Source organism: Lissotriton helveticus, chromosome 7 (genome assembly GCF_964261635.1).
Source record: "Lissotriton helveticus chromosome 7, aLisHel1.1, whole genome shotgun sequence".
In the NCBI taxonomy this organism is placed as follows: Eukaryota; Metazoa; Chordata; class Amphibia; order Caudata; family Salamandridae; genus Lissotriton; species Lissotriton helveticus.
Window position 1 is genome coordinate 1,182,928,242 of NC_136068.1, and position 23,556 is coordinate 1,182,951,797.

The 23,556-nt window shown below is 45.3% G+C and overlaps 1 protein-coding gene across 1 annotated transcript in view; it reads left to right on the forward strand.

The window, feature by feature from the left end:
- Nucleotides 1-23,556, forward strand: part of NOL11 (nucleolar protein 11) — a 451,282-nt gene that overhangs the window by 325,896 nt on the left and 101,830 nt on the right. The window contains exon 15 of the mRNA XM_078654327.1: nt 23,135-23,213. Within this exon, the coding sequence (XP_078510453.1) occupies nt 23,135-23,213 (79 nt within the window). The remainder of the gene's footprint in view (nt 1-23,134; nt 23,214-23,556) is intronic.

The window sequence follows — 23,556 nt, forward strand, 5'->3', positions numbered from 1 at the left end:
AAAACACAAAAAATAAGTCCGATTTGTACTGGAAAAAAGTGCATTACCAATTCAGAGTGCTACATAAAGCCAGCCCCAAGAGTCTTCACAAAGTGCCTTGCAGCGGTAGCAGCCCACCTAAGAAGACAAGAAATTCATGTCTACCCATAGTTAGATGATTGACTAGTAATGCACAATCAAAAGAAAAATGCCACAGGGATATACAAACAGTGATTGCCGCACTTCAATGCCTTGGTTTTACTACAAACCACAAGAAGTCATCACCACTACTGGTACAGGAAACACAACAATTACCTGGAAATTAAGACAGCGTTCCTAGCCCTGAAGGCCTTTTAGTCACACATAACAGGTAAAACCATCTTAATCCAAACGGACAACACAACAACCATGTTCTATCTCAACAAGCAGATAGGAACGAAATTATTCTCCCTGAACAAACTAGGTGAAGAAATATGGCGATGGGCAATATCAAGACAAGTCACACTACAAACAGTCCACCTATCAGGAAAACCGAACACCGAGGCATGCAGGCGAGGCAGACAAGAAAGCACTTACCACAAATTGGAATCGAAACAAATTGGAATTGAAACAAGAAAAACTGGAGAAGGTTTTCAAGGTCTGAGGAAAACCAAAAATAGACCTGTTTGCAACAGGAAAAACCGCAAATAGCCTAGACTTTGCCTAGACTTTGCCTCAAGGTTTCCACACCACTAGCTAGAAGGGAATGCCCCGTCAATATGCTTATAAGGGACTTTTGTGCACGCCTATCCACCAATTCCACTGATCCCAAAGGTACTGGACAAAGCCAGACATCCGGAGTCCAAACTCATCCTTACATCCCCTCAATTGGCCAGATAGGCATGGTACTCAGACCTATTGGAATTCTCAAAGGGTCAAATGAGCTCACACAAAAGCAGAACAAGATCTGCTATGATTGCAAAACGGGAAAGTGTATCCCCTAGTGCAGGCCACTTTCAGCCTAGTGGCATGGCTCCCGATTATCTAGAATTGGGACATATACATCCCCAGTGGTATACATTTTTGGACGCCTCTAAAAGAGTGGTCCCACCAAAAGCAGTTACAGTACCTTTTTGGAAGGTCAATACTATATTCACTCGTTTAATGACAGAGCCTTTTGAGGCCAAGCACAGATCGGATCTAAAATCACTCACCCTAAAGACAGCGTTCCTAATTGCAATCACATCTTTACGCAGTCCGTGAACTTCAAGCGCTAACAATACAGGTACCATACCTACAAAGCCACAGGGGCAAGGAGGTCCTCAGAACTAACGCACACTTTCTACCCAAGGTGTAACAAAGTCTCATGTCAATCAAAGCATACAGCGAGCAACTTTCTTAAAAGACACAGACCAATAGAACCCTGCACACACTCCATGTGAGGAGGACTTTAATGTACTCTCTGAAAGAAACAAAAGAGTTTCGTAAAGCAAACCAATTATCAGCTCCTTTGCCAGATCAAGTAAAGGCTCACCAGTAACTAATGGAACCAGCATTGGCATAGCCAGTAGGTCTCGCCTTTTGGACCTTATAGGTGTTTAGCCAGGCAGCACATTATCCTGGGATAAATATAATGCGACATAAACGATCTTATGTTTATATTTAATCATATTTTACCTTTGTCTGATAGCACTCTATTTCAAATGCCATAAGTGATTTGCTAGGATAACTTGGTGTGTTATGACCAAGAGATAATATTTTCCAGAAAAATAATATTTTCCTTGAGGGTTAACTCGTTATAGTCAACAAGACTGATCTACAGAAGCAACATCCCAAACAGCGGAACCACGTGCACACTGCTACCACTGCAGACACAGAACACATACATGCTGCTACTATAACCAGAGTAGGTATACACTACTAGTACTACAGCCTGGTTAGTGTGCACACAGCACTACAGGACACCACAACGACGTATTGCACCCAGATTATGGAGATAGTGTTTGTATTGTAGCCAGAGTCAACCCAGTGGAACTGCAACCACAACCTACCCCTCCCCGCCTGCAGCCATGGTCACTACTATTAGCACAGCAATCTTCCTGCTTACAACCAAAGACACTGCTAGCACTTAAGACGGGGCAAACACAGTACAATAGCAGGCACATGCTGATAAAATACAGTGCACTCAAGCTGAATGTTTTTCACGCTCTAGATTGCATTCGCCGGTAGCGCATTCACTGTCATTCCAAAGGACAAAACTATGCCCATCCCCTACCCACTGGCAGCATAGGGTTCTGGGTAATGAGGGTCACTGCTTCACTGCAGGCTCCTGAACACAACCCTTTGGTAATAAAACGACTGCACCAATAGCCTGCTCCAACTCCTATTCATCTTCTGGGGCTGCAGCATTGGCAGGTACTCCCCGAGCGGTGCTCAGGCGAGGGAAGAGCAGAAAGGTAAGTGGGTGAGAATGGAGATGGGGAGGCTGGTATAGGAGAGCAAGTTGCAAAGAAGCAATAGTGAACAGCGTGTGTAGGGTAATGGGGGAACGGAAGTTGTTACAGGGAGTGAGTCGAGGCTCTTACATTCTCTTTGCACCTAACCAGCTTTCAAACAAGCAGTTCTCATAGCTGTTTTGTTTCCGGATAGTGAAACTGAGGTACAGGTTTTAAATTGATTTTACTGAGATCATAGAGTTTGAACGTGTTGCAAGCCTTTGGTGAAATTTCAATTCTCTGTGATCTGTTTTCCTGACCTTTAATAACTTGATTATGTTCTTAATATAAAAGCCACTCATTCATAAATCGATCTACATCGAGAACTGAAGCAGAGCCAGGCAGGCAACCATAGTTGAAACTGTTCAGAATGAGCTTATACCAGAGGTTCTGTCGAGTTTTTGAAATTGAGTCGGATTTTTTAATCTGCTGCTTGTAGTAAATACCTGTTACTTTTAAGTGTAAGACGGTATGTGGTGCGAGAGGAAAATTTTGTGGCTTCAAAATGCAGTTACTTGTGTTCGCAGTAAAGACAAGACCCATGGCAGATGTTCTGTAAAACTTCGTCGGTAATTAAAATGAAGATAGTTTTCAAGCCTTGAAAACGGCCAACCTGATGAAGATACATAGACGAGGAATGCATTTATGCGAAATAGATCTTTCGGTGGTTGTTTACATGCAAGCTTTTCTCTCATTGCGGCTTGAATGTAACATCTCATTTAAAAGCAGTAGAACAAATACATGTAAGATGCTTTATCACTATTCGCCTCCATCAGGTTGAACTCGAGAGAGGGACAGCTAATAATCTTTTTGGTGCTGTTGGCATCGAGGTGGCACAGATGATGCCCTTGTATTCATTATGAACATTAGGAATGAAACCAGAGCCCTGCGCGGCTGTAGGAGAGAGGGTGCTGCGCTGGGACGTGAACAATATACCACTACAGAGCTCAGAGTGAGTGTAACAAAAAAATGTTTCACAAAAACAGATAAATGCAAAAGCGTATACATACCGTAGTGAAACACTACTCTGGAAGGATACAAGGAGGGACAAAGAGGCAGGGCTTAACCCCTTACAAGCAAGGCCTTTTGAAGAACAGTTGATTTGACGAATTTAAAGCCAATGAGCTGGTTGTAAGCCCATACATTATGTCTCGAGATATTTAGGCACGCTGCCTAGGCTCGACCTAAAAATGCGCAACTCTGGCATTCTTAGCAAACGTTTCCATTGGCAAAATCTGGGAGTACAAGCAACCAGTTGGGACAAAGGGGAAAAAAACAGAAAAAATCTGAAAATGGCAACTACACACAGGAACTTCAATCGGGGTGGGGTGGCATCTGACGTCACACAGCGGTTGGACATACCACCAAATGATGGTCAATGACACCCACACAAAAAGAAAAATGATTCCGGTCCCAGCCACTAGATGTTGGAATAATGCACAGCATGTGAATCCAGAAAACTCTTCAAGCTGCAAAACTTCCCCTACTGGTTAGTAACCATTTTATTTTCAGTTTCTTGCAGAAGTACGTTTTTGAAGGCACCTTGTGAATATCAGGTGGAAGTTTGTATCAGAGTTTTGCCTCATTGAAGAAAAAAGATAGTCCTCACTTTGTTGCGCGAACCTATTTTGGGACTAGAGTGAGATTGTGTGAGAAAGTGCCCTCTTTCTGCATGGCATGCCCCCACTTTTTGCTGAATTGCTGATGTTCTTTGACTGAGTGTGCCCTGGGCTCCTGCTAATCAGGTACCCAGGTCCTATGTTCCTGCCCTAAAATTGCATTGAAGCCTAAACCCAGTTGGCATCTCTGGCCACTTGTCAGCCCATGGTAAATGGTACCACAGGTACCCAGAGCACTGTGACTAACCATGGGCGTAGTTCGCGTAGTATCTCTACGCGTAGCTAAGTGAAGTGCACTTCGCACTACGCGTAATACGACGCGAACTGCTTAGTGCGGTAGGAAATTCTGTTCGCAATGATTGCACAGTGCTGCATGCTTCTCCGCACTGTGCATCATTGCAAACTGCATCCTGCGCAGTGCAAGCTGTCGTTCTCTGCTGCTCGAGTAAATTTGTACTCGAGCAGCAGTTTTCTCAACGCGGACTGGCAGTTTCTCATCGGGAGCGGTCGCGAGCATACGCGACCACTCTCAATGAGAAACCTGACCTCCCTGCATTGAAAATCTCGCCGGGAGGTTTATTTTCCATGCTCGCGATCGGCAACTTGATGTTGCTGATAGCGATCGAGGAAAAAGTCTTGCCGGGATGTCATTTTGCTCGCATGCGGTCGCCAACTTGACGTTGAGGACCGCGAGCAAGCAAAAAATGCCCGCTACGTGTTTTTGCACTGTGCTTAGTGCAATTCGTGTAGCGCGTAGTTGCGCAAACTACGCGATCGTAGCGTAGTTTTCTGCCCAGGCCTAACTGTGACCAGAGAAGGCCTCGAAGGGCTGCAGTACTTATTGTGCACCCCTTAGAGGTCCTGTACCCTAACACTCACACACTACTTTTGCAGGCTGCGTGTTTTGGTGCAGAACAAAGTGAAGAGTCGAAATGGCACACATCTCTGTGTGCCATGCCCACAAATCACTGCCCTGGCATAGATCAGTCACCCCTCTAGCAGGGTGCACTATACCAGGGGTGAGAGTACAGGTGCATGAGCCCTGTACCCTTACAGTGCCCATCTCCATTCTTGGGTATTGTAAGTGCAGTGCTACCATTAAGAGTATATTGTGCTGGGAGTTTGTCATTATGAACTCCACAACACCATAATGGCTACCCTGAAAACTTGGCTGATTGGTATCAAACTTCTCAGCACATTAAACCCACACTGATGCCAGTATGGGATTCTATGTAAAATGCACGACAAAGGGCATCCTAGAGATGCCCCCTGAAACTCGACCAACTTCTAGTGTCCCGACTGAGTGGCTGCTTAGGCTGACTCCACCAGGCATATTTCAGGACCCCTGAATCGAGAGCCTGCTGCTCTCTAGGACCTGAAAGAATGCACATCCTGGGACGAGGTGCTATGCCTCCTCCCCCAGGATGGGCAGGGTTTATGAAGGGGAAGTTTCAAAGGCAGGCCACCTTTGTGAGCCTCCCCAGACCCATTGCTGCTTTCAGCCACTGGTTCTACCCCCCAATTTTGACGGGAGCACCTGCGGGGAAAAACAAGTGAGAAGTGAGGAAAAGAGGTGTGCCCACCTCTGCCAACTCCACTCCTCAGGTGTGGGAGGCGAGGTGAAGCACAACTCTCAGTCCCTGCCATCTTGAGGATGGGGGGCCCAACCAACCAGGGACTGGCTCCTGCCTCCCTCCCACTGGAGGGTAGCATGATAGGGGGTGTACCCACCCCAGGGAAGGGACCCATTGGCCCCTGCCCTTTACCTACCTGTAATGCCCCTAAATCTAGTATTTAGGGGGCACCCTGAACCTTGCTTACTCAGATCTAGAAACAACAAGAAGAAAAGGAGGACTGAACAGCTATGCAGCCAGCTAACAAGAGGAAGACGCCCACTGACCTGGCCCCAGCCCAACAGGCCTGTCTCCCCTCGAACCTGCTCCTGCGAAATCCCGGTGTGTCCTGCAGCCAACAACCTCGAAAACCCGGGAGGACCTGCCTGCGTTCACTTCCAAAGACTGCTTCTCGCATGAACACCGGATTTGTTCAACTGCAACCTCTGCCAGCAGCCGGAAACCACTAATCCAGCCCACTCTGCACCCGCCGAACCCGGCCCAAGCTAGAGTGGAAAAACACCACGAGATGGTCACCCCGGCGATCCTGACCCAAGCTCTGGCGACCCCTGACCTGCCTCAAGCCTCCAGCCAACGCCTGCAGTCTAAATCCAGAAGGTCCCCGCCTAACCGCGACCCAGAGCTGGTAAGAAGATCCGACTCTAAAAGGCACCCCTGCACCGGATGGCCCACGGCCTTTTGTGCCCAAACCAACAGTGTCAAACCAACCCTTACCTTCCCAACTTACCTCTGAAAGTGGTGGTAGCACTCAGAAGTCCTTCGTCTCCGTGCCTGCAGTCCTTTTGCAAACCAGAGGTTCTCCATTGAAAACCATAGGGCGCTCGACGTTGAAAGAGCACTCTGCACCCGGAAGCCTCAGTGCCGCTGAGGGTGCACCTTTTGTGCTACTTTGTTTCCCCTTTTGCCCTGACCTAAACCCTAGGAGCTTTGCTCCAACAATCCAGCGGCCTGCTTGCCAGCAGCCACCAACCGTAGCCCCCCTATCCCCCATTGGATAACATTGGGCATCAACACTCTGCACCCGGCCGCCCTAGTGCCGCTGAGGGTGTAACAAGAGTGCTTCACTGACCTTAGCGGACCCCAGGGCCGGACTTGGAACCAAAACCGGCCCTGACAAAGTGCCCGGCCAGCTCCCCCCCCCCCTCTTTGCCAGGGCCGGTTTTTGGCAGTTTTTGTTACAGGGCTTATTTTGCAAAAACGGCCCTGTAACAAAATCGGCCCCAACCCGTGCGGCGCACCGGGAGATTGCCCGGTGCCCGCTACGGCCAGTCCGGCCCTGGCGGACCCCTGAATCTACCACCAGAATCTTAACTCCCACAGTCGATAACTTACCTGTGAACCGATAACCTGTTTTTCCTCCATAGGATAACATTGACAATTTTCTCCCAAAAAGTTTCCAAGTGTGGAGTTTTGAAATCTAAAAATATTATCTAAAAACTGCACGAATAACCAAAACCTATTTACTTGCCTGTTTGCAGGCAATGTCCTAGTGCTGAATCTCGGTATCCAGCACTGAGTTAGAAAAGTACCATAAAAAGTAACTTACCTGTAATTTACTGAAAAAGCCTATTCATTTCAATGTACTGTATTTGCTAAGTATTGCAACCTCCTGCATCCCCTGTGAATCAAACAAAGTACAATTCCTATTGCATTGTCAAACTGTTCTACAATCAGCAACTTATTACTGTAAAGTATTTAATGCTTACCTGTGCCAGGCTTGCTTGGTTCTAAAAATAAAACTGTATATTTTTATACAAAAACAATTGGTCTAGAGTTCAGTTCTTGAGTGTGTGAATTAATTTGCTGACTGAGTATGTACATCAAATGCTTAACACTGTCCTCTGATACTGCCTTACTGCTCGACCACTCTACCACAAATAGAGAGTAAGGTTCTATCTAACTTTAACCTCTGCCTACCTTTGGACTCTATACACACTATGCCTCATTTTGGTGTAGTATATATAAATCCTGTTTCCTACAGATTGCAGGGGACTATCTTAACGACTGTGTGGAACAGTAAGGTAAAATCCAATCCCAAAGGTAATAAAGTTCTGTCTTATAATAATTAAGGCTTTACATTGCATTCTTTTGTGGACTGGAAGCCAGTGAAGGTTCCTGTGTGGTATGTTGAGAATAAGTCTGGCCGCAGTATTCTGAACTAACTAAAGTCGATGGATGAAACATTTGGGAATATCTAAGAAAAGAGAAATTGCATAATGAAACCTCACTGTGGTGACTCTGTAAACAATAATTTTGCATGACTCGACAGAAAGAATATTTTAAAAATTAATTACTCGCAAAAAAGTGAGACCAGAGGCAACTGTGGAGATTTGGGTGCAAAAGAAGAGATTAGAATCAAATGTATTCCCAAATTTTTATTGACTAAAGTGGGAGATAGAGGAAAACCCAATTCAGATGGCCATCGGGCATGAGACTGCATAAAATTAATGGAGCCGAAAATCAAAATCACAGTTTTGTTAGTATTCAGTTTAAGACAGAAAAAATATTTCACTTGAGAGAAATTGCTTGCAGTAGAGACAATGAATTCTGTCCTGTCAGAGTAAGAAATGATCTTAAGCCCAAAGGATTGGTCTAAATCAACCAGGGACATTTATACATTGAATAGGTTTCAACCAGGGCCAAGGAATCATATCCATCATCTGCTGTATAATCTGCGGATTTAACAAAAAAATAATTTCTTGCTCCAACGGATCAAAGGTTACAAACCGTATGGCAGCTGTGGTTCCTGTGCACCAGAAGGCGTCTAGAAGGCTTTTTGGCAAAGGTTGATGGTCAGCTTTCAGTTGTGTGATTCTGTATTTGGGTGATAAATTGGTAATACTATCAAAAAATGTGGCGTGTTAGGCCACATAATTTGCCTTTTCTTGCTGCATAATTTAGTGATCCCTGCTGCATTATTTGGTCCTCACATGCTGCATAATTCCAGAGACCTTGGTTTCAACTCCATGATCCCTGAAGATTCATGTATTTCATATAAAAAGAGAGGAGGCTAACTTTCGAGAAAGAAAATAATGCAACCATCTGAGAGCGGACCGCATATGCCAAGCATTCTGGAGCCTTGTGCAGCTGTACAGTCTGAGACACCATACCAAATGCCGCAGATGAGTTCTTGAGTACTAAGGCAACTGAATTGCCTTGGCTAAGAGTAGTTTTAATTTGTCCTGTTGCAAAGTTGTTTCCATGCTATGTTTTGGTCTAAATCTTGACTGAGGGGCATGTAGTAAGGCAATGTTGGCTTGAGGAACATTAGAAAGAGCATTGCAGTGTGCTTGAGATGGAGAAATAGGTAGCTGAAAAGTATCAGGAGAGAGGATAGGTTTGACAGTCTCTAAGAATCCTCTCATAGCATTTTTAACTTGAGTGATTTTATTGACGTATTATTTGGTTTGGGCCGGCCTCATAAGTTTGCGGTCATTTTTAACGGTGATTTTGTTCCTAACAACATCAGTCATAATTGACCCTCTTTTCTTTCAAGTCATTTACGTATGCATTTAGCATCCTTGTGGGGTCAGAAAACCAGGGTACTAAAGACTGTTGCTTATGAGTTTTTTCATTTTAGGAGGAGCAATTTGATCAATTGATACACATACTTGTCAATGGTGCCACACAGGTCTAATTGAGGCCACTTGCAAACTTGTTCAAGCTTGTGGGTATTTAGACTGGGCCAGAGGTATTAAAGGTTAGGCTGAGAAAAACAATTACTCCTAGGTAGGTGCACAGATTTGAATAAGTACAAGGAAATGGGCTGTCCACATGAGAGGCAGAGGATTATACCCTTGTAGAAAGAAAAGATCAGAAAACACTAAATCAATGGTGTGACCGCAAATGTGTGTAAATGTGAGACAGGCTGGGTAATGATCAATGCCAATAGAGCATCCTTATGAGTCTGTGATTGGGGATTGTGGCAGCTTCTGCATGGATACCAAAGTGAGGAAAAGTATAGTACTGAACTCATAATGGGGAACCTGACATAGCAAAATTAGATTTCAATTTGATATTGAAAAAAACATACCTTCAGCATCAGGCAGCTCGGCTAATTTTGGAACTGAGCATGCAGCATTAGGGCATAAAATAACTGCAATACTGTGGTTTCTATAGGGTTTGTGGTCCTGATGGATACTATGTGAATGCACACCATGTGAACCTCAGAAATTTTGATGCCCAGTATGTGATTCCAGAAAATTCTTCAAGCTGCAAAACGTACTGGGACAGGTAAGTAACAATTTTGCTATCAATTAACATGCCAGTAAACCAGCTAACAAAAATACATATTTGACATCCGAGCCCTTCGTAAGATGTACCAAGATGGAAATACTACAGCACAGGTTGTCATAGGCGCCATTACAAATCCTTGTTCTTTTGCAATCCCCTGTTTGAACAGGCATCGCAGTTAAGAGGAGATGAATTTCCGGCACCTGGAAATTACACTTCCCTAAGTTTTGCTCCATTCATTTGTGCAAGACACACCTCCAAAATTATAGTGGTGAAAAGACAGTGAATACCAGGCATATGATTCCCCATTGTTGTGGAAAAAAGTGTATTAGATGCCAATTATTATAGCCTATAAATTGCAACCGACAATCAGCAATTAATTGGACCTATCTGCCAGTCGCACTGAGTTCTACGAACTGGGACAGCCACATGGAGCCCTAGGTGTTAGGCTTGGGGTGGTTCTGGAACTCTGTGACCTGCGTAGCAGTGAGCGACACGACCTGGACCTAAACGGGAGCTGCACACTGAGGCCTACCAGAAAGACCTGGTGCTCACTGTGGAAATTGAGGCACCTGCTGCAGTGGAGGACTTGGCTTCTGTTTTTGCTTTGTAGATGGATGGTAGACTGCTTCTGGAAAGCGCAGGGGGGATTGCCCTTGCCACCGGATTAAGGTGCGCTGTCTTGCTGGCGGGACCGAAGGCCCACAAGATCACGGAGAAGCTGCACAGATGTCGGACTGCCCTTGTTCGTATCTGTGGAGCGCTACTCCAGAGATCAGCAACTGAGGTGGGTGCACCTGACTGTCCGCGAGCCAGAGGGGCAGCTACCCAATGACATGGTGTGACTGTGGTCTGCTGGGGTGTGGTGGTACTGCTCCCCTGTGTTCGAGCGCCTTTGTCTCACCCCTACCTCCATCTACAAACCCTGAATTAAGGGAGATTATAGCTGCAGTGCGCCTTGGGCTCGCGCTGGGCTGCTGCACCTGCCTTCTGATTTCCAGGCCATGCTGGAAAAACCTGCTTGGCCCAACGCTCCAGAGTGCACTGCTGCTAGCCCCACACAGAGTCATACTGCATATGACATTCACTCAGCCATCGAGGATATTAAACACTGTGCTTCAGCTGAGGGGTCTGGTCTGAGGGATCAGATGCTGTGCCTGGAACGAGTGCTGGAGGTGATCAAAACTAAGAATGAATACTTATAAGCCAGATCCCGCCGAAACAACATCCAAATTCTGGGGCGGCTGGATTCTACAGCTACGGGTAATATTGAGAACTACGTTGAAGACCTGCTGTGGGCCCTCTTTGGAGAACACCTCACTAGTCTGCTCTCCATCGAACAGGCCCAGCGTTCGTCGGGCCCCTGTGTCATGTAGCTCCTGTATATCCTTATATCGTGTTAAGTTAGCATAGGTACATTTGAGGTGGTTGCTAAGGTGAGTTTTGGGACACCCTAATTCGCCGAGGTTCCACTCCTCTGTGCACAGTTCTGTGTGAGAACAGAAACCCTGCGACATGGCGCCCAACGTGGGGCAACGTTCATGCAACAAGGACAGGCCGAATATGGCTTGCGTTTTACAAGGCACGCCAGTTCCTGCTATCATCCCCACGTTTAAATTGTTAGAGAATGGTAGTTATTTAATGCTCAATAATGAAGACTGTTGTGGGTTAATTAAAGGTATTCCTTTCATAGTAACAGTCAGTGAGCGGGTTATTTGCTGCAGAAATGTGCTTTACCCTCCCACACATGAACATAGGGAGTCTTCCATCTGGCCAAGAATACCAACCTTGGGAGCAGAATTCAGCGGCATGGCAAGAATAAGGGCTTTTTTGTCCCAGAAAGAGGTGGCCTTGAGCTCGGCCCGTGAAACTTTCGTGCTTCACGTTGCTAACACCCGTACAGAGGTTCAGGCTCTTTTGAATACTGATTTGCCTTTGCATTTCGGAGCAATGGTTCGTACTATCTTTAACGCATCCTCCACAAAGGGCCTAGCACATTTTTTTAAAGTTGTTAGCAGTGGTCTCGTGACTTCCTTTGAGAAGATTTTTGGAGTCATCCCTGCTTTCTTCCATTCTATTTTTTCATCCTTGTTTGGAGGGTTCCCGTTTTTGCTTGCATTAGCGGCTGGCGCTCTGGTGGTTTTCTGTCTTTTTAAATATGGATGCCCTTCCTGTGCAAGACCACGCGCAACTGCTGCTGACGCGGTTTCGCAACCGCATGCTTGATTATTATGGCACACTGCCGTTGGCGACTTTGAGCACGGCATTTGGATTATCTTTTCGATTCTCCTATTTCACCTGTGTCCAGCCTGTATTTCACTGCCTGACCTGTGATTTCCATTGGGCCATTGATTTGTGTCTCTGCGGACCGGTTTCTTCTGACGTCGATTTTAATCAGCTGATGAGTCCTATCATTGCTCACGAGTTGGTTTGTTCTGACGAGAGGATTATGGCCTTAGCAGTGGCGCATGGACTAATTGGTCCCTGGGATGTATTGTCGGCAGCACAGAATTTCTTGGAACTAAGTTTTCTTGAAAACCCACTGAGCTGTCCTCTGATGGTTATAGAGGATCCGGTGCTGGGAGAACACGTATGTTCCTTTCATCTTTTGAATTGGATGGCTGAACTGTTTTCGGATGAAGACAGTGACTTCCTATTGGAGGCTGTTGCTACTTACTTTTCATATACAGTTTTGTCATAGACACTGCCTTGGATTGACGTGCTGATTAATAGCATTTCATTGATTTCATTGACTTATTTGTCAAAGTTATTTTTTTTTCCTTTTTTTTCTTGCCTATTGGCTTGAGCCACGTTATATTTTTTGTGCTAATTTTTAACATTTAAGTCTAAATATTTAGATTCGATTCACTTATATCTCACCCTCCCTAACACATATATTATATTATTAGCTAAGAAGGTCTCTTTGGGTTGTTTTAGGGCGGGCCCATACCTTAGTGTCCTAGCATGAGGGAATCACATCAGCATACACCAGCTCTCTCTGCATGTGCACCGCATCAAGTGTGTCTATGTATCACTTGCAAAGCAATATCAATCCCGCCTGAAGCCCGAGTTGGCAAAGGCTGCACTTGTGTTATGACTATGAAGGCGTGGAGATCAGACCTCATAACAATTCCATATCGTGTTGTTCCTGAACCTTCAGCACTCTTCGTGCAGACATAGTTTATTAAACAAAGCTGATAGTAAAGCAGCAACATATTATTCTCACATAAACCACGGCAAACTATTAGGTTGAAAGCTAAGACAACAATTAAGTGTCGTGTGCAGAAGTTGCAAGAATGGAAAATGGCGTTTAAACCTCAAATGTACCTATGCTAACTTAACACGATATAAGGATATACAGGAGCTACATGACACCTGCCCATTGTCTGGTGCCCCAGTGAGATCAATAATCGCGTGGTTCTTCCATTATAGAGTCTGGGACACAATCCTGCAGCTATTGAGGGAAAAGAAGGATGTACAATTCCAAGGGAACACAATTTCTGTATATCCTGACTTCATAATGACAGTCCAGAATGCCTGCAACATATTCCTGCCGGCCAAAAGCTGCTCATAAAAGCCAGATTACCCTATGCCCTCTAACCAGCTAAGCTGCAAATCACCATCCACGGTAAACAACACTTTTTCACTTACCCTCAAACTGGCTTAAAGTTCTGTTCCAAATAGGTTTCTAAGCGCACCATTCGTGTGGCGGAGACACTGGAGGGCTCTGGAGACTGCCTTCATGGCAATGAATAACTGATAATGCTTACCCAATGCACCCACTTTTTCAATCTTCATTCCTCTTGTCAGACTTGGACGCCCCTGTAGCCACCCTCTGCCATTGTCCACTCTACATTGCATCATATGGTACACAAATGCTTTTTATTTCCTGGCCATGCAAAACATTGCAGATAAACTATCTGGCCATGCTGTGGATCACTACCTAAAGGAAACCTCACTTTCTCACTGACTCCAAACTGACACTAAAGTTGTATGACAAACTATTTCTAAATGCACCAATCATGGAGGGATGACAGCGACTGGCTCTGCAGACTGCTTTGATGACGGTGAACATCTTATATTGAGCACCCATTGTATGCACCACTATGCAGCGTAGTGACCTTTCCAAAGCTGCATTCCTGTTGCCTGACGTGGGGGTCCCTATGGCCACCTCCTTCCATCGCCGCTTGAAATGACCTCATAGGGTGCATAGACGCATCTTACTGCTCGGCCACATGAGACATCCTCAACAAACTACCAAGCCATTAAGAGCTGGCAGCAAACTTATTGTTCCTTAACTGATGGTGTTTACTTTACAGAACATGCAAATTGGCTACCTCGGATGGCTCCAGTTACCTTCCCTTCCCCAATGACGGGAGCCCACCGGCACTCTGAGCTCCCCCTGGAATGGGTCCCAAGAAGCCCGCCTTGCCACTCCCAGAACCTGTTCTGTTTGTTTAAGTTGGGTTGCTGGGGTGAGTAATGTCTTCAACTTGTTGGGAATGTCAAAACCGGTGTGCTGTGTTTCGGTTACTTTTTTATAGGCATCCCCTTGTCTTAGTTTCACTTAACTACTGTACTGTGTGACTGTGGCGCATGATTGCACAGGTGGCCGAAACTAATAATGAGTTTTAGATGCCATTTTCCTCATTCCTTCCTAATGATGAGGGATTCGGTCTCCTGTATCTAGCCTGAGTACATGGCTATGGTCACGTTCAGGTCATGGAATAGCCATGGTCTGGGAGACCCATGTGAGGTTAGACCTGTGTTTGACCATCTCAGGTACAGTGTGGTTGTTATCTGGTTTGTCCAGGCTAGTTAGGAGAGGCCCAAATTGAAATGAAATGAAGTATTTGTAAAGCGCTACATGTACTCGAGGGTGTCTTGGCGCTGTTTCAGATTAATGCATTTTGAATATTACAATGTAGTCACCATTAAAAAAAGCCAGGTTTTCAATCCTTTCCTAAATTTAAACAGATCGTTTTCCTTTTTCAAGGTTAAAGGGAGGGAGTTCCAGAGCTTGGTGGTGGTATGTGTAAAGCTTTTTCTTCCCCATTTTACTCTCCGCACCCTGGGAACGATCATATTTCCTCAATCCGAAGACATAAGTGGTCTAGCCGGAATGTGGGGTTTGAAATATTGTGACTGCTGCCGCAGACCAAGGCCATGCCGGGCTTCGAAGGCTATGCATAGGGCTTAAAATTGAATAACTTGCCTACGGGCAGCCAGTGTAGTTTTGTGAGAGCCTTGGAGACCGAGTCATAGCATGTAAGCCCAAACACGACTCTAGATGCTGCATTCTGAGCAGTCTGAAGTCTATGAAAGCTGCGCTCGCTCTCACTAGTGAATAGGGCCTTACAGTAGTGAAGCCTAGATGCAATAAGTGTCATGACCGCTGTTTTCCTCAGGTAAAAAAGGGATAAAAGGAAGCACTTTCTTCAGTATTTTAAAGAATAAAGAAGCAGGTGGACGTGATGTGGCTAATCTGGGTTTCACATGATAGATTGGTATCGAAAAGGGCACCAAGATTTTTCACTTTGTTTGAGGGTCCTGGTAAAGGACCCATGTGATCGGGCCACCAACTGTCTGACCATACTGAAGATGAGTTCCCAAAGAGCATCACTTCAGTTTTTGTGGAGTTTAATTTTAGACAGTTGTCTTGCATCCACTTTCCTATATGGCCCATACAGTCTCGAAATAGAGCTGCAGTGTCAGCAGGTGCACTGTTAATTGACACGATAATCTGCGTATCATCCGTGTATGACACCAATATTAAGCCATAGCTTTTGATTAATTTGTCCAGAGGGATGACATACGTATTAAACAAGGTGTGGCTCAAAGATGAGCCCTGGGAGACTCCGCAGGTAAGAGAGATAGCGGGGGAAACAAATTCACAATGAGCCACTACTCGAGATCTATCTAACAAAAAAGAACTTAGCAGGCAGACTGCTTTGTCCCTGGTCAACCAACACATTGTGGCAGACCATGTCAAAAGCCGCTGACAGATCTAAAAGGATCAGGGCTGCGCGCCCCCTGCCGTTTAGTGTTTGTCTGAGTTCTTCAGTGGCTGTGATTAGTGCTAATTTGATGCTGTGATGAGCCCGAAATCCATTGCCACATACTCCACAAATGCTAGGGGTGTCGCCATAGTTATTAGAAGGAGAGTACAATTTAATACCCTAGAGACTTATCAGTGACAAAGCCAGACGGTATGCCATTCTCCATAGGATTCTCGAGGGCAAGTAGACTACTGTGGTGTGGGTGTATAGGATCCCAACACTAACTGCCCTGACATTTTTCTCTCAGTTTGGCACACGGCCGTTGGCATGAGATGCTCCACGATCATATGGGAAGGTGACGTCAATGTAATACTGCAACCTGAGGTGTATATATCTCAATTAGAATGTAGACTGCACTCCCACACAACTTTACACTATTATGACAGACTATGACATGATTGACATGTGCGAGAACGGCATCATGTGGTGACTGAAGGTACATGTATCCTGACATCCTGCAATGTGGGGTCACTCATTGATTATTGGCTGGTCTTGAGGGTGTCGGTCCCTGGACGAGGAAGGCAGAACATTAGCCCCAAACACTCAGATCATGCTCCTGTTGTGCTCACTTTGGAACTGTCAGATGTGGCTGACCGTGCCTGCACCTGGAGGGCCCTACCAAATGCACACAGAGATCGAACTTTCCAGTCCGAAATCGAAGAGGACATCATGAGTTCTTCCACATTAATGACCACTCTGTGGCCTCCTATGGTGTATTCTGGGAAGCCTTCAAGGCCTACATCTGCGGTGCATTCATTTCCAGGCAGCTAGGAGTGCTACATGACTTGCATGCTCGCCTTGCCTGCTTGGAGTGGGAATGGCACACTCTGGAAATTCAATACTTTGACACGAGCAACCCGCAGACATTGGTTCCAATATGTCACAAGCTCTCTGAGTACCAGGAGGAAGCAGAGTGGGAAACCCACTTTTTACACAGGGATGCCAAAGCGCATAAATATGGGAAGGGTGATAGAGCTGGGAAAATTCTTGCATCCTTGCTCAGAAAGAACCAATGTAGTCCCTACATCCCGGAACTCCTAGATGATGAGGGACAATCATGTTATTCCACTGAGCAGATCATTCACATGATGAGGACCTACTACGCTGCGTTGTGTAGCTCTCATCCTGATGCCCCCATAGATTCAATGACCTTCAACCTTGACACCATTCAGTTGCTGTGGATAAATGTTGCCCACAGATGCTACCTGGATGTACTGTTTGATAAGGTGGACATCATTCAGGTGATTATGAGCATGTCTGGTGGCAGACTACAGGACTGGATGGCCTCACCACCCAGGTACAAAAAGAATATGCTGATATAGTGGCCCCACGCCTGCACTCATTAATACCAGGAAGCCAGATCCATTGTCTTACTCTCCCCTGCCCCCCTTATGGTAAGGGAGGCGCTTCTGATCACTATCTTTAAACCTGATAAATGCTCCAATGACTATGATTCCTTTTGGCCACGGTCACTGATTGACATCAACAATAAAATCTTGGCTAGACTCCCCACGATCAGATTACTTACATTCCTCATATCGTCATACCGGACCAGTCTGCCATTCCCTAGCTCCAGACTTTAGATCAATTGGCATCTTCCTTGACGCGACTACTGATGCTTCCTGAGATGGACTGAACTGTTCTAAGAACAATCCACGATATGCATACGAGTTAATGGTGTTGTACCACTGCGCTCCTCATAAGCAGAGGCCTTCGACGGAGCTACCCACTTATCCCCTTTCTTATATGCCATAGCTACGGAGCGCCTAGCTTCTAGGCTACATCAACTTCATGCCGAATGTGGTCTAAACGTTATCTCTTGAAGTGTTATAATCTTGCTGCACACAGATGACGTCACTGTTTACATAAAGGAGCCAGAAACTAACATGGAGCTTGTGTTAGGTGAGTTCCTCAGGTTTGTGGCTTCACCGGGATCACCATCACCTCTGGGGCCTCCCCCACCACCACCAACCCACCTCTTCCCTGCTGCCTGCCACTCAGAGCTTCAATATGGTATCCCCCCTAAAAGGGTCAGATTCCCCGATTAAATATTTAGGAATTGGGATCAGCCAAGGCATAGAGGACTGTGGAGAGAAAAGTTATGGCAGGGCTGTGACATGTCTTGAGTGTCACATTCCAGACTAAGTAAAAGTGTCCCTCTCTGTGGCGAGAAGGATCGCGATCGATAAAATGGTGATGCTACCGAAATTTCTATATCTAATCAGTTATCTTCTCTTGCCTCTTACGATCGCATTTCTAGATCGAATAATTTCTCTCTTGATAAGTCTTCTATGGGGAGGTTGGCAATCTCTACTAGCATGGGAGGTGTAACCTTGCCTTTTGAGCAATATGGCCTCTGCGCCTCGGACTAGAGCTCTATTATTACTCCGAATAAGCTCAGTACCTCCAGCAGTGGCTCTACGTGGGGCCTTACCTCCCTCGTGTGGCAGTGGAGCTAGACATTATTGCTCCCTGCCCCTTTGGACTGTTATCTGTTCCATCTCGATGTCCCCAAGAGGTGAGGTCGACATGGTGAAGTACTCGGTGTACGCATCGCATGGGCTTTGCAGCAGAGCCTGCCATCCTAACCTCAGTTCTGCTGCCCTACGTCTCGCACGAAACCCTGCTTTACCACCTACATTTGATGAGCAAATCTGCCAGCATTTACACCACATAAACGTTAAGGTAATGGCCACCTTTACACCGGAGAAACCTTAGTAGAGCTGAGTGCCTTGCAGGCTACTGTGAACTGCACAACCCTTGATGTCTGTAAGGAAAAACCTCCTTTTGTATGGTCCTTTCCAATGTTTGGACTGATGGTGCTGATTTTCGTCTCTGATTATGTACTGAGGCTGCTAGCCAGCTCTCCGTGCCAGTGCTCTGACATTAAAACATGTATGTTTGACTTGGTTTATACCAAATTGGCATAAGCTAGCTTACTTGTAAATCATTAGTATATGTTTCTCAGCACCTGTAAGTTAGACAGTCACCCCAGGGACTTCAGCACTGGTTGTGCCACCCTGGATGTGACAAAGGAAAAACGTGTCTCCTACTCTACCAAGCCCAAACCTCCCTTTGCAATGTGTCTATGTCATCCCTACCGTAGGCTTACCAAGCCCTGGGGCAGGGTGAAACACATTGAGAGGTAGAACTTGTGTTTTACATATTCTGTCAATAAAATAACAAAATAGTTTTTAATGCGAAAGGGTCCATTGGCTAGTAAATGGTTACACACTAACCACTCAGCTGTGCTAACTTCTGATTGGGTTGACTAAGATATGAAACAGCTTGTTATATCAAGCTCGACTTGGTGCCCAAGTCGAAATTAATGTAACTTGTTTTTATGTGCAACTTTTAAAAAGTTTCCTCTTTTTTGCTCACAGTTTCCCGTGTCCGACCATGGTTGAACACTGGGCATGTCCCCAAGACAACTTCCTGTTCTCCTGGGGAGATGTGGAAATTACTCCCAGGAAAGGCCAGAGAGGTGTTAACACTCCCTGGCAGGAAGTAACATGGGTGATGACCCAAAAGGAGAGCTTCAAATGGGAGGCCACCTTTGATGGGCAAATGGCGAACACTTGGAAGAGGGGCTGCACTGTTTTAATAGACAGACTGGTACTTGGAACAGAGGGAGAACAACCTTTGTCATACTGTTTTTCCAGGTGCATGTAGCTCCCTCTGGTAGCCATACCTCTGGGTGGGATTAGGGGACTAAGGAGCTCTGCACGAGAGAGGAATTCTCCCATGTTTAAAGTGGCAAAATAAAGCCTTCTGAGATAGCTAGATGCTACACTACACAGGAAGAAGTCATCAGGGAGAGGGGACCTTGTAGCCCTTTGGCTAGTGACAGTGAGCTTCCCGGAGGGCATTTTCTGGGCATAAAAAAAGTACCTCTGTCAACCAGAACGCAGATCTAGTTGGACTGAAGAAGACAAAAAAAGGACTGCCCTCCCACCAATAACCCAGCTAAGAGAGGCTGTACCGAAGTTGGACAGCACCTGCCAAAGAAGGAGCAGATTCCTGACCCCAGCCAGAAGCAAGTGACTCTGAGTCAGCTAGCTGACCTCCTGTTTGCCGTCCCAGCCACAAAAGCAGAGGTAGCCTGCTTGGCGAGTTGGTAGCCAAGGTTTCTGGATTGTTGCTCCTTGCGCTGGTGCAAACTAAAGGATCGAAATTGCACATGAGTTTACTGGACCCAGGAGAGTCATCGGAGTGCAGGTGAGTCACCCTGAAGGCAAGTTACCACCAGAAGCATAAAACCACTTTACCGGGCCACTGGTAGCAAAGTGGCAACTGGACTTCTGCCGAGCTTGAGAGGACTTTGAAGAATGTTGACAGCTGTGGCTGGAATTGCCTCACCAAGTCAGTAGACCAAGGAGTAGCGCCAGGAAGATCTCCGCTGACTGAACAGCATCGTCGCCATACTTGAGTTCTCTTAAGCATCATGTATACCTTGCATCAGGACCACTCCAAAGAAGCTAATAGTAAGGGATCACTGACATTTGAATTGAGCTGGAGACTTTCCTTGTTGAAGTAACTGTTTCTTCAGACCTTGCTCTACCCCTTGACTGGATCCCTGCTGGAGTAGGTTGCCCAAAGTAACTCTAAGTAACCGCACTATAAATTACCCAAGTTTTTCTTGAACAAGTGTCAAATGCTTTGAATTTGCCAGTGTTTGTTAGCGGTTAAGTCAAACGTTGTAATTTACTGTATCTTGTATAATCTATATCTCCGGAACTCTCCAGTGGATCTTTTTCATTTTGGTATCTACAAATTGATAAAAATGTAAACTATTTTTTATAAATTGGTGTTTGATTTCTTGAGTGCCTTGTTTCTTTATCCAACACAAGGAGATGATGGACGTAGCGCTGAAACTTTTCAGACACTTGCCCCAGTTACTAAATAATGTGGGTTAAATCCATCATCGTTCTTTAGCTCGCTTCGCCACCCCAGTTCAAACCTAGCCGTATGCAAATCAGTCTTGACCCTGTTCCTCATGGGAACAGTCCAGCCTGAACTGCCAAGCCAAGTGTTCCCTGGACCAGAAACATGCATCCTGGGACCAGTTTCAGGGTAAAACCACTCATCAGGCAGGCTAGCTTGAATCCATTTGCAGAGTGAGCAAGGGGCCCACGTCTGGGCATACCCTGCCAACTTATGGCAAACATAAGTTGGCAGGTGGACATAGCGCTGAAACTTTTCAGACACTCTCCCCCGGTCATTATTATATCTGGGTTAAATCGATCATCGCTCCTTAGTTCACTTCACCACCCATTTCAGGCCCAGCCATATACAAATCAGTCTTATGGGAACAGTCCAGCCCGAACTGCTAAGCCAGGTCATCCATGGACCTGAAAGAAGCATCCTGTGACTGGCAAGTCGGGCTGGACTGTTTGAGGCACAAGGTCAAGACTGATTTGCATATGGCTGGGTCTGAACTGGGGTGACAAAGTGAGCTAAATAACGATGATGGATTTAACCCAGATCTAATTGTGACTGGGGGTAAGTGTCTGAAACGTTTGAGCGCTCCATTCATCATGTTATTGGGTTTGCATTGTTACTTTATCCTTCAGTTGTTTTGGTGCTGTTGAATTAATTGTTCCTTTATGTAAGCTTGATTGTTCAGACCCACACTTACCCAGGACTGACCTAAAGATTTGACAAACGAAACCAGACTGGTCCTAAAGGGGTGATGGTGTATCACACAGTGAGGTCACACAACCACACCATTTAATGCACCCCATTTCCTCACATCGTTTTTCTTTACTACTGCATCCGACTAGCGTGTTGCCGGGTTTAGGCTGATATCCCCGAGAGCCTGACAGCACTAGACTTGATCCTAGCATCACTCTCTTTAAGGTGGCAGATCACGAAATTGTCCTGTCATGCAGGCTAAAGCTCTGGTGACTGCACCTTGGGTGCTAGTGGAGTGGTAGTGGGAGCTCTGGTTTGCTTTCCCAACCACCAGTGGAAGTACTGGTGTGCTCAGATGGATTCATTATCTCCCAACTATAGGCTGCATCTCGTACATATCAAGTTCATACACAGAATTTACCTAACACCCCTCCAGCTACATAGAATGAGCCTTAGACTTTGCGGCAGATGTGGGACTGTTGGGTCTTGCTTCGGGGATTTAGCCTGGCATTTCCCCAGGATAGCAGCATATTGGACGTGCAAGTTTTTGAGCGTATAGCGGAGGTGACTGCTAGCGCAATGCCTAGATTACTGGTGGCGGCGCTGCTGGAATATGTTGGAGATCTCATCCGGTGTACGTAAGCTTAATGCCATAATGCTGCTGTGCCTCAAATTGACTGCTGGATAAAGGGCCTAATTTACTATCGGGAACAACTGATGGAATATTTGCTTTTGATGTCCGAGCCCAGCTGGTCGAAGGACATCTGGGCCTCATTTGATACTTACATTGCACAATGGCCTGATCAACAGAGAGACTAAGAAAACTGATCCCGTAGAACCCTGTGAAATGCCTGACGTGCCTCTTCAGCATTTTATAATACCCATTGTTCTAAACTCTATTTCTCTGCCATAATACATCTACATAGCATTCCGCAATGTTCACACAACAATGTAGTCACTTTCACTGATATAATGCTGAACATGGAGATGTAACTGTTACTTGTTTGTATGAGTTCTTATTGCAGACAAAAACAAATGCAAAGAAACTTTTAATTGAAAACGTAAAAACAATTGTCTGAAATGCTAAGTCTGTTTTCATTATTTCTAAAATATTTCCTTGGCTTCCTCCAACCCACTATGTTTATTGCTCATTTTTGCCACAATTGCCATCATCCAAAAACTTGATTTGTTCTGTGCTGTTTGAAAGGTGAAAAGGAATAAGAGTATAGATCAGTTAAAACAATTTAGTTCAGAAATAATACAATTTCCCTCCGGAATAGAACAGCGGTGTTCCCACATTGGATCTGGAAGATGAGGAATACATCGTACTGCCTGGATCTGTGTAAGACAATATTTCTATAACCCTAGTTTGATTAGGCAATATGAAAAAAGGGTGACATTGAAGTTAAAATTGTATCCTTGCTTGCTACATTACTGTACAAATGGTTTTGTTGCAGATTAACATTTAGAAAAACCTATGTTTACTTAACTGCTATCCTCAGAAATGCAGTCATCCTTACAAAGTACAGTGATACATTCCTTTTGCCTCATATGAAAGACCTCTCTGCTCAACAAGTTGTTGTAAGTATACATTATGAAAATATTTTCATTTGCGTTTTTGTTTTGTATTTCTTTTCTTATGGCTCATTTTTTGTGGATCATTTTGTTATATTATAAGTGTGGCCATGGAGCTCTCACCTCTTGTTTAAAATGATAAAATGTAAGCCAAGTTTGGTCTTTTTGCTTTACTTGGTTTTGAAGCCTTCAAGTGAGTTATTTGAGGGGAAAAACATGTTTGCTAGTTTGTAACTTCACTATCATATTTGGCATGCTTTTTAACCAGATTAGTCAGAGTTTGGGTGCAGCCAAAGGCAAAGAGTCTTTTCATCCTATAGTGGATAGGAATCCTTTGCAAAGGCTGCAT